A 12,113-nucleotide genomic window follows, 5' to 3' on the forward strand; every position below is an offset into this window, starting at 1 on the left:
CAGTACAGCAAGAAACCATAAAAACTTCAAGGAAGATTGTGCTCTAAAGGAACTTTTTTGGAGAGATCATTTAATTCCATGCAGATGCTTCAGCATGTGAAAACCCAGCTATCAGGTAAGGTTCTGTTTTTCTCACACTGATTCAGAAGCAAGATTTAAGTCATGTTAACAGCAGAGAGAGTCAGTAGAATAAATAATAATAATAATAAAAAAACCCCAACACAAATTTGGTTTAAGTTCATTTATTGGAGCTCAGAGAATGCTTCTTAGTGATTTTAAGTCCACGTGTCCCCCTCTGCTCCTCCCTGGCAGCCCAGACCCGGCTGCGCCCCGGGCGCCCCCCGCGCTCTGCGCCCGGCGGAGCGACCTGATCGCGCCTGGAGGAGGAGTGATGGGGACGGGGGCGCAGCCCAGATCCCGGGCTCCCAAAAGTAGGTCTCTGCTACTTCTGCAGTCCTCGCTCCCGGGAGCAAACCCGGTCGTTCGAGAGGGGATTTTCTTCGAGACTTGGGTTCACCTCAGAAAGAAAGGAGAGGGGTGTCCTCTTCCCTCAGCGCGGGGTTGGCTAATTTTCTTGGAAAACAAACCGCTGACCCACATGCGACGCTGACAGGGTCGCAAAAGGGTTAAATGAAAAAAAAGCAAACTCCACACACAACGACAATAACAAAAAAGCGCAGCCCTCCTCTCAGCTATCACCGCTTTATCACCTGCGTGTGCCTGGAAGGAGGCTCTTCCCTCCGCTAAGAGAGAAAAAAAATCAGCTTAGGAAAGCAAAGTTTGAACAGCGAATTCCTGTTATTTCAAAACGCCCCATGTGACAGGATATTTCCTTATCATTTGGAGCCCAGCGCTTTCCCCCGTCCACCATCCCTTCACAAGTGCGGCGGACCTGCCCGGTGGGAAGCCCTCTCTCTCCTCCCAACCTCGGGGCGCCGCGGCCGGAGCCGCCGCGATGGCTCCCTCGCTGCTCCTGCTTCTCCTCGGACTTCTCCCTCGTGTTTTTCCGCTTCTGGGTAAGTCCTCGCAGGGGCTGTGCGGGATGAGACGAGCCGAAAAACGAGGGGTCACCGGGTACACAAAGCCCAGCCTGATCTGGGCTGGTGGGGGGTTTCAGGAGAGAGCATCCGCGCAGGTGAAGCCCATGACCATTTTAACCCCCTCGGTGCTGTGGGCGGGCGGCTGATGGAGGCGGTAGCCTCCCCTCGGGTCCTCTCCCTCCTCCCTCGTATCCCGAGGTATCCGGTGGGCTCAACTGCCCGGCAGGGAGACCTTTTGGATGCCCATGACATTGTGGGCGCCGAACAGGGCTGTCACCTGCGGTGCCTCAGTTTCCCCGACTACTCCGACCAGTCCCTAATTGAATTAATAACGTCACCCAGCTTTCCCTCAGAGAATCCCCACCACCACCAAGGTCTGCAGAAGTGCCTTGTAGTGGGGTTTTGCCAGTCCTCCAGTCCTCTGGTCGTCAGTGAACCCGGGGACCTGCTTTTGGCAGATGGATTTTGTGGAACAGTGTTAAGGTAGCTGAAGTGCTGGTATGGACAGAGGTGTGAAAACAGGGGAAAGCTGTGTTGCTTGGTGATACCTGGAATTTGCACCCATTGATCTGAGATTTATCACTATTTCCAATGCACAGCTATTTTTCAGTGAAATTTTTTTCATCTGTCCTTCTTGAAAACCTCTCAGCATCCTCTGCTCTCCAGATTGAGATCTACTGCCTTATAACCTTTCTTGCCTTGTGTAATTAGCAGCAATCATTGTAGGCCATCTGGTAAGCAGGAGTCTTCGTAGAGAAGGCAGTTGCCCAATCTATTTGCTGTCTCCTTGCTCCCCCCTCTCTTGCTTCTGGCATTTGGTGTGCTCTTGAGGTGCTTTCCACCAGCGTTCAGCACTGGTAGCACTTCAGCGGCTTCACAAGTTACTTCCTGATTTACACCTGCCCAATCTGTGATAGTTTGCAAATGCTGCAGTGCGTGATGCTAGTTTGGCATACTGGAAATTTCTGCTGTGGAAATGATACTGGCTGATGGGATTTTACTGTACTCAGCACAATTCTTAAGATATGAGCTGGGCCCAGAGACAGGCAAATAGTCAGTGGTGATGGAGGTGAAAAAAAAAAATCAAAGCCTTTGAGAAAAACTCTACTGGGATCTACTCTAGAGGTTGGAGGAAAACGATGCTAGATCTCCCTGAATGGCTTATAATGGTGAAGTAAATTGTTTCCTATGCCTGGTATGTTCTTAAGCATTTTAAAGAGCTTCCTTCTAGGAGTAAGTTTCAACAGATCAGTTACTATTAGAAATAAAATCAGGTCAAAGTACCAACACTGTGGTACTCATGTCTGCTGTGGTGGACCCTAAAGTGTGCCATCTACAGCTCATTTATAGTGAAGAATGACACCTGTTATGGAACTCTGTAACAAATGTGAAACACAGCTAATGGGTATATGTGTAATTCTGCTCAGCCTATTTTACAGATACAACTCACCATGTTGACAGGAATGGCATCAGGTGTTTACAGAGAGGGCATAGAAAGTGCTGCACAAATATCTGTCCTGTTTCTTCTAATACTCACACGGAAACTGTTGTATGGGAATCCCCTTCAGTGACGAAGCAGGCAGAACAAACACAGAAATAAAGCTGTAAACTAGGACAATACAGTGCCATGTCAGAAATCTGCTGCATGGTCATGGATGAGACAGGAGCAACACTAAGGGAAAGGAAATCTTGCAGCTACAGTCTTAGCCACGGTTGCTCCTGTATCCTGCTGTCTCTTGTTCTGTTCTCATGTTTTGATGTCAACTTATTTTCAGTGCTTGATTGGCTGTGTTGGCCTTCTAGCTGCTTACATATGTAGTATTCCCTGCTCTGGGAATGTGCACTGGGGCCCTTGTATAAGCAGATGTGTTGCATTTACACACTGATAATGCTTTGTAAAGGTGCAGAGGTGCAGTCAGAATAGTAAAGGACCAAAGTTTTGTCCCCCTTTCCACCCCTGCTGGCCAGACCTCTTTGTTTAGCTTTCTAACCCTGTTTCTGAAGCCAAAACTCTGCATCCTTTCTTGCTTGCAGAAATACAGACTTTTGATTTGGGGGTAACTTTTTCAAGTACATAGCATTCTCTTTTCAGGACCATAAGTAGCATAAAGTAAGGAATGTTATCATAGGCCAGAAATACAGTTTTAGGAGTTTGAAAAATCAGGCAGTGTTTTCCACACCTGAGAAAGTGTCTGATATCTCTGTTGTCCAGAAACTTTAAATATGATGTCAGGAAAAGGAGAGTTGCAAGCATTGCATATATCAGTTTACAATAACATTGTGCTAAATGTTGTAGAAAAGCTGAATAAAAAAAAAGTTGTCACCAGCAGTGATAATTGTACATTTCCTTGTATTGTCTGTGAGTAAAAAAGATTGGCAAAGGACAACAACTTTTGTCTCCAGTACTCATCAGTTTTACATTACTTCCCAGTGAGTTGGAAGCCAAAGGACAGGAGAAGGAAGTTGATCTATGAGATAACTCTAGGTCAGCTCTTTCTCTGAGAGAGAGATTATTTGTTCCCAGGTTGTTCTTCTGCAGAAAAGTCTGATCATTTCCACATTGGAGCCTCAGCAAAGAGAGGAAAATTTTCAATGGTTAACCTGTTTTCCCCTTTAAATATTTCACCATTATAGAATTTGTTTTATTTGGTAATCATACAATAAAGAACTAATGTTTTAAGTAGTTTCAATCTCCAGAGTCACACAAATTAATATTTCTCTTTCTTAACTCATAGCCCAGTTAAAATATAGCTTTAAGACCTTGTGCATCCTGTTACTTTATGAGATCTAGAATCAGATCTTAGGGGGATCAGAGAGGAGAAATTCTTAGTCTTTGGGCAAGAACAACTCAGAAATGTTACACTCCATAGCACACCCAAGTGTAACAGATGAGAAGAACTTTTCAAGTGGCTGCAATTTTGATATAAACTTTGAATACATGATTATGCATGCTGTGAAGCACTATTTTTGAAGAGGGAAAAATACCCTGGGGACCTACAAAGATCTTTGTATATTTTCATAAATCCTGAAGAGGTGTACCTGGTGATGGCAAATCCCACTGTTGCCGGTATATCATTCATAATGGAGAGATGTAAGAAGGAAGTCACTGATGACTGAAGCGGAGTGAAAAATAAATGCTCTACAAGCAGCTTTTGTATAAAGCTTAAAAACATATCCTTTCCCTCAATTAATACTTTAAGGATTTTAGCAGGGCTTTTGAGAACAGACCTCCACACTGTGAGGAAATGGAACCTGAAGAACTTAGAGACTGTTGTTGTCTCCTCATGCCTTGGAACCAGATTCAGGGAGCCAGTGCTGCTGGAGTGTTTAAAGTCAGCATCTGCAGTCTACAGTGTGTGTGCTCCCTTGTTTCAGTAACTCCCATGGGTGCAGCTTGGACTAATACTATGAGTGTGTTTTCTCTGTTCAGTTTAACCCATGCTTTAAACCTACAGGAGAAACTAGATTTTGCACTTCTTCTGCCTTGCACTTTTGCATGTAGATGCTTTCATTGACACAAAGTAGTTGGAATGTCCTTGCATCTGAACGAGTTGCATTGTACTGTCACTTTAACAGGTGTTGGCCACGGGAATGCTGTGCCTTCTTTTGCTGAGCAGATGATGAGATTTTAACACCAAGAGCACTGTCCAGATTTGTATTCCACTTAGATAGTAGCTTAGATTACTTCGACCCAAATGATTCCACTGTTATTTGCCTTACAGATACCAGCACCTTCTTAATATATAATGAAGAACACAAGCGCTGTATACTGGCTCAAAGTTCTAATTCAGTGACTGTTGCTCCTTGTGTTCAAGAAAATGAGTCACAAAAATTCAGGTGGGTCTCAGATCACCAGCTTATGAGCATAGCATTCAAATTGTGCTTGGGAGTGCCTTCGAAGAAAGACTGGGTTCCGATCACTCTGTATCCTTGTGACAAGGCTAGTGAACTTCAACGATGGGAATGCAGAAATGAGACTCTCTTTGCAATCCAAGGGGAAGATTTGTTTTTCAACTATGGAAACAGACAGGAAAGGAATGTTATGCTGTACAAGGGATCTGGTTTATGGAGTAGGTGGAAAGTCTACGGAACCACAGACGATCTGTGTTCTCGAGGCTATGAAGGTAAAGTTCTGTAAATTAATTTCTGTATTTCAAACTCATTTTTATGTGTAGCTAACAAAGATATTTATAAGTGTAGGAGGGTTTCCTTCCTCTCTTTAATGATCAGTGAGTGTGACTTCTGGTGAAATGAGCAATACTTGAGTGTGTGCTTTTTGTTTTTTGAGAAGTTCATTTTGCTTCTTTGTCAAACTTGTCAAAGTTCTGATAGATGATTAACGATGCACGGTAGGGATTCATTGGGGGGGGATAAAAAATTCTACGGTTGTTTAAAAAGTGCATATCTATTACACAGCAGTTGATAGCTTTTACTATTTGCATATGCACAAGAAGGTGTAGTGTAAGTTTATAGTCTGCTGGTTATATTCGTATTCTTTGGGAAGCAAATATTAATTATGCTGTGAGGAATCAGGTAACTCTTGATATCTCCAGCTTTAATATATTGAAGATGTCTTCCTAGTCTTTGAAGGGAGTCTCCGAGTTGGTGCTGAAATGTTAGATGAAGAAATAAGATATTTTAAATAGTTAAATTTGAAAAAGTTATGTATAATACACATATGCATATATTCATCATAAGTACCTGGGAATATGATTGGCTTCCCATTTAGTATTCTTTGATAAGCAGAAATGATCAAAAAGGGAGGTAAGGATGCAGTTTCCGCAGTTTACACCATGGCTGATTACAGTACTAGTCCTTGGCCTGAAGCCAGAACAGAAGAATACTAGAAAAGCAAATTGTGTGAAAGGAGGCAGGGGGAGACAGAATTATGTCGTGCTATTCCTTCCTCCCTTGTTTTTTAGCAGCTGAGACAGTGACCTTGGTATGTCACCTCTCTAGCGGCCCCTTCAAGTACTGTTCCTCTGTATGGCCTCCCACCAGTGCATGTACATTGTATGAGCACACACAGAAAGCTGCTTCAGTTGCTTCGATAAGTTTCATTAAGTCAGGTTTCTGATGAAACAAAAATTATCTTTAGATGCAAATGGAAATCTTATTTGTACATAGCAAGGGGGAGTCACTCCCCAGCACATATGTTTCAAGTTTACATATGCTCTTCCCTGTCTAAAATGATCAGCAACTGAGTGGGTTATTGATAAAAGAGTCTAAAGTTATTTGCACTTAAAAAGAAAATTTCTTAACTGTGTGGGTTTTATACTTTTGATTGTTTTGTATGTACAATTTAACATGTCTTGGCTCAGTCAGTTGTGGTCTTCTTAAGCAACAAAAATTTGTCTCACTGTGGATGTAAGTATCAGCCTAGACCTAGAGAGTTAAATTATCAGTGTCCCATTTCTAGTACAGTTTGTATACTAAGCTAGCAAGTGATCCTTGCTATAAAATTCTATAATAGGATCATAAACTCATATATATCCCATGCTTATTAACGTTTATACATTTTTAAATTGTTGTGTTTCCTTAGATACCTACACAGTGAAAGGAAATGACAATGGAGCACCGTGTGTATTCCCTTTTAAGTATGGTGGTAAATGGTATGCTGACTGCACAGATACTGGCAGATCAGATGGCTGGTTCTGGTGTGGAACCACTTCAGACTATGATGTTGACAAGAAGTATGGATTTTGCCCAATGAAATGTAAGTTTTGTGTTTGAGATTCTGCTGTGCTGTTATTCATCTGCCTGGAAATATGTCCATAATGTGTGCTTTAGCGTACAGAATACCGTTTGAAATGGTGCATTTTTCCGTTTCCATTTAGCCTGCTATCCTTTTAGGAATACTGAAATATGCAAATATAGGGCCCAGCATAAAAAACATTGACCAATTACATCCAGGTGGACGTGTGTTAATCATATACTGGAATCTGCACATACCCTATCTACTTAAACAGAAAGTTAATTAGCTATAAAGATGTTACATGTGTAGTATATGCCAATGGCCATGTAGAAATTTGTGCAGTGAAACTGGAAGCTAGAATACAGTATAATTGAAAATTAAAATTACTTTGTATAATGAGTTGCCCTTTAGACATGAAGGAGCTTACATGAACTTTTTACTACATCCTAGTGTTTCCCAAAACTGTTTGTTATGTTGTAACTCTCTGTTTTAACTCAATTAAAAGTATTTATTAATGTAAATTCCCTGGTTTGAGTATATTTAGAGTTTAAAACACAGTATTATGAATATACAGAACTTTATTTAGAAATGTTGATAATACTTAAGGTAAATTGGAGTAATTTGTGACTACATGTATTTGAATTCTTTTAAATTTAGATGAAGTTTCTCTGAACTTCTGTAAAATATGTAATACATGTTTTGTCTGCAAGCTGCTTCTTCTGTCGTGCTGAGAAGGGTAGCACTTCTCCCTCCCTTCTTTACTGTTGTATTTTGCTGTAAAGCTCCAGCTGACCGAGTCAGAGCTAAAGAGAAAAATATGCCTTTCCTTTCAGGTGAAGAAGACAGTTCTGGTTAATCTTAAGTGGTCTGATGATGAAGTGTTAGTGCGCTTGCCTGATTTCCAGGAATGTTGCAGTCAGAAATTCAAATGAATAAAAATTACACCTTTTTTTCCTATGTCAGTATTATTTTCAAGATAATAAAAACATGTTGGGAATATCAATCCCATTAATAAAGCAAGATTGACTTAAGAATGCTACCTGTTTAGCATTATTTGAGTACAGTAAATAGGAGGCATCATTAACTTTTGTTTAATTCTTTGGCATAATTCGAGGACATCCATTCTGAAGGCTGTGATTGTTTTTGGGAAAAGCTGCTTTATGCTGATTACTTGCATGTTTCCTTCCTGATTCTTCAGTACTGACTATAAAATATTCAGGTTTGAGTCATATATTTTAATGAGAGACAGGCCACGGTAACAGAAGTTTGAGTTATCCCTGTGAAAGGAATGAGTGAGGTATGAGTAGTAAGTTGATAAGCTTTAATGATTGCTTTAGAAGTAGAATGTTTAAGTCTGCGTATGTTAAATTTCATTTAATAGGATTAAAATTTTTGTTGTTTGTTAAACTGGGGAGCAAAGGGGCCAGTATGAAAACATGTGATGCAAACTATTGCAGCTGTTCCTACTGGGGTCTGGACTTACAGAGATATTACTGTGGCTGAACAAGTCACTTTTCACTGTGAGCAAAATCAGCTCAAGTGTTCTCCAAAATGAAGAGGGCATAAGACCATAGGTATAACACTTACTATACTCAATAGAGATATATTTCCTCAATAGATGAAATTTGATTAGTGGAAGTGACATAATTGTAAGTATGACCCACTATTTGCAGATTTAGAAAGAGATGCTGATACAGTGGCAGTAGAAACTCAAATCCCAGAGAAAGAAACTGAGAAGTGTTACAGCAAACAATTTTTAGTACCTTAGGAAATGCTACTTCCTTATAGGTTACACTATGGGGTTTTTGAGCTGTATGTTGCACTTTGAAGTAGGTGTTGGGGAAGAAAAGAGATTGCAGAGTGTAAGACCATCAGGAGAGTGAGTCAATGTGTACCTGTAGGTGTGTTCCAGTGGCCAAAAGTCCATTGAGGCCTCTTTCTTGACAGATGAAAGAGCTAGTAGCTATTGAAGGATTTAGAAAGTCTGATGCATAAAACTTGCAACTGACTATAACAGAAACAAAAAGTGCAGAGGAAAAAGACATGCTGAATTCATCTTTGTAGGGATAGGGTTAGGCTTTTAAACTAATTTTCTACTTATGTACTAAAGACAGGTGGGGTTTAACATTAATTTAGCTTAGATCCTAAAATATATTATTCCAGAAAAGTGATTCATCTTTTGGTTTCTCTGGGGGTACTAAGCTTTAAAAAATAGCATATAGATTTTCCAAAATCTTCCTCTGCAAATGCATTTGACCTCTCAAAACACAAATGCCTTAAAAATGAATTTTCCAGGATTCAGAAATTAGTTTCATTTTTATGAAAGACAAAAGTTATACAGGAGAGTACCATATGAAAATCAGCTGTAAATTATGAGACTCGAGGAATGAGCTGGAAGGTTGAATGAATGCCCATGATTTGTGTAATAATTGTAATAATTTTACTTCCTCTGTAATAATTGTACAGGATTTATAAGCCCCTTTCTATCAAGTCAGAGGCAGTTTTCTTTACTGATTTACAGTTTTTACTATTTTTGCAATATTAATTTTGTCCCAGGCTTGCGCTTATGCTCAGAGATTTATGATCTTGTAGAACATGGCATGGCAAAGAAGTTCGGATTTTGATAGTCATAAAATATTTTGGACTGAAGTTGTTTTGTAGATAGTGATAATGGGATGAAAGTTTCCATTTTTAGTGAGATGTCATTACTACAGTAGGTTTTATCTGATTTTTTTCTTAATAAAGATAATTTTAAAAGAAGCACTTCACATTACCTATAGACTATCAGATTTAATAGAGGAAAAAGTGGAGCTGGTTGCTGACCTGCTGACATTTAACATATATAATCCTTTGTCTTGAATTTTGTTTATTGTACTGTTTCCCTCTACTTGCACACTTCAGTTTTCTGAGCTCTCTGAATTCAGAAAAGACCTCTTTCTCTCAAATTAACAGATTGCAACTTGAGAAAGTGATAGAGGCTGCAGGAATTTCAGTTGTTTTCTCGTTGTCATCAGACATACAGTGACCTCTGTGGTGTTTTGCTTTTGTCATACAACATTATTCTCTTTATGTGATATTTAGCTCAGTGTTGAGGCTTCCTGTAGGTTCCATTTTTGGCAGAGCAAGATCATGGTTCTTTTCTGTTGCTTGGTTGTGGAGATTCCATTGAAATAAGCCAAGAGAGACTGCAGCAATGTGAGGAGTGTGGTACCTTCTGGGGCCACGTCTAATGTTGGGCCCTATTGGATGACGCTTTCACTGCTTTGGCATTGCCTAAATGTGCCAAGTGCAAATATTCAAGGAGGTCACAGTCAGACTATGTGGCAGAGAAGAAAGTCACGGTATGTCAGACACATGCATAAGAAATCAGGAATTGCAGAGACGTGTGAGATGGATGCTGATAACGTCAGCTTTGCATTCAGTTCTTGGTCTGATCATCTCTGTCACAGTAAGAAAATCCATAGCCACTCTACATAGTACCCCAAATCAGTAAAAAAAAATTGGGGTTTCTTATCTCAGAAAAGTGGTCAGCTTGATATACATGTGATCTAGCATCAGTCTTTTTCTCCATGTTGACAAATCAACTATTTTAGTATGACTTTGGCCACTCGTTTACCTTAAGCAGCAGCTTTGTTACAGCACTTGTTTCATTCCCCATATACTGCCCAACATTGCTGTCATGGTTTAGCTCTGCCCTGGGTCTACTGACACCCGAGAGAGCTCAGGATTCCTTTCAAACCAGTTGTCTATGGCTCTGTTTATGTTTTGTGTATTTTTGCTATGCAGTTTTTTTCTATATTGTGTCTGGCTTCATCTTCATGGCAAGTTACAGCATTTCTTTTTCTCCCTACAGTTAATAGCATTAGTTTGTGGAACACAGATTCTTTAACAAACGTCCAGTACCAGATAAACTCTGAGGCAGCTCTGACATGGCACCAAGCAAGAAAAAGCTGTCAACAACAGAAGGCAGAGTTGTTAAGCATCACAGAATTACACGAACAAACATACTTGACAGGTAGGGTAATATTATCCAGCAGGTTTTTTTAAAAGTGTATTATTGTGACAGTGACACTCATACAGCGTGTTCTATCTTGAAAATTTATGTTTGTTCAAATCTTGTAATTAGTATATATAAATTGTTATCTTGAATGATTCATCTGGGAATATAGGACAGATAATATTTTTATTATTTATTATTATTTGTAATATCCTGATAAAATATTTCCATAAACTTACAGCAACATAAAAAATACAATAATTAAGTAAAGCAAGCAATAAAGAACGAATGTTGCAATGCAGGAAAATGCAAAATAGTTTGTAAACCAAAGATGCAGGTACCAAGATTGTATTCTTTTTGTTGTGTCTACTAGTCAGCATTTTTGGACTATCTTACTAAAGCCATTACATCATCACTATGTGCTAAAATATGAAAAGAAAGGAAAAAGAACTAATAAACACAAGGACTCACAAATAGTCTCTTCTAGTTTCAATCTCCTTCAGTGTTTTTTGAAGGAATTTTCGAACGTGTCCTGTGAGAAAATTCTGAATTTGTACTTGAATATATTTACATTTCACAATGAGTCTCCTCTTTACTGTCTCCTTAGCCTCTGTATACACATGAAATAGCCCATTATTAATCTATTAAATAGATTAGAAAATATTTTGAATATGTTGCATCAGTTGAAAGATAAACTATTCTATGCCATTGCCCCTTGTCCTGTCGCTACAAGCCCGGGTAAAAAGTGTTCCTCCAGTTTTTTATAAGCTATTTTTATATATTGAAAGGCCATGATAAGGTCTCCCCAGAGCCTTCTCTTCTCCTGGCAGAACAATCCCAATCCTCTCAGCCATTCTTTACAGGAGGGATGTTCCAGCCCTCTGATGAATTATTGTGCCTCCTCTGGACTTGCTCCATGGCCTTCTTGTACCAGGGACCGCAGAGCTGGATGCAGTACTGTAAGTGGGGTCCTACCAGGGCAAAATAGAGGGGCAGGATCATCTCCCTCAAACTGCTGCCCATGCTTCTTTTGATGAAGCCCAGGGTACAATTGCCTTTCTGGGCTGTGAGTGCACATTGAAGGCTTACATTCAGCTTTTCCTCCACCAGTACTCCCAAGTCCTTCTCTGCAGGGCTGTTCTCCTTAGTTCATACTGATGTTGTGAATTTCCACGACCCACCTAGAGGACTGGGTGCTTGACCTTGTTGAAACTGAGGTTCACATGTGCCTGCTGCTCAAGCCTATGGGAGACACTCTGGTTGCCACTCTCTTCCCTCAAGTGAATCAAATGCACCACTCAGCTTGGTGTCATCTGCAAACTTGCCAAGGGTGCACCCAACCCCACTGTCTATGTGACTGATGAAGATATTCAATAATACC

The 12,113-nt window shown here is 40.2% G+C and overlaps 1 protein-coding gene across 1 annotated transcript in view; it reads left to right on the plus strand.

Annotated features, from left to right (window-relative positions):
• Positions 1-723: 723 nt before the first annotated feature.
• The window catches only part of MRC1 (mannose receptor C-type 1), a 53,024-nt gene continuing 41,634 nt past the window's right edge, over positions 724-12,113 (plus strand). The window contains exons 1-4 of the mRNA XM_050328762.1: positions 724-1,016; positions 4,763-5,164; positions 6,583-6,756; positions 10,589-10,750. Of these exons, the coding sequence (XP_050184719.1) occupies positions 956-1,016; positions 4,763-5,164; positions 6,583-6,756; positions 10,589-10,750 (799 nt within the window). The 5' untranslated portion in view covers positions 724-955. The remainder of the gene's footprint in view (positions 1,017-4,762; positions 5,165-6,582; positions 6,757-10,588; positions 10,751-12,113) is intronic.

Source organism: Myiozetetes cayanensis, unplaced genomic scaffold, assembly GCF_022539395.1.
Source record: "Myiozetetes cayanensis isolate MyiCay16 unplaced genomic scaffold, myiCay2020 scf1, whole genome shotgun sequence".
Classification (NCBI taxonomy): Eukaryota; Metazoa; Chordata; class Aves; order Passeriformes; family Tyrannidae; genus Myiozetetes; species Myiozetetes cayanensis.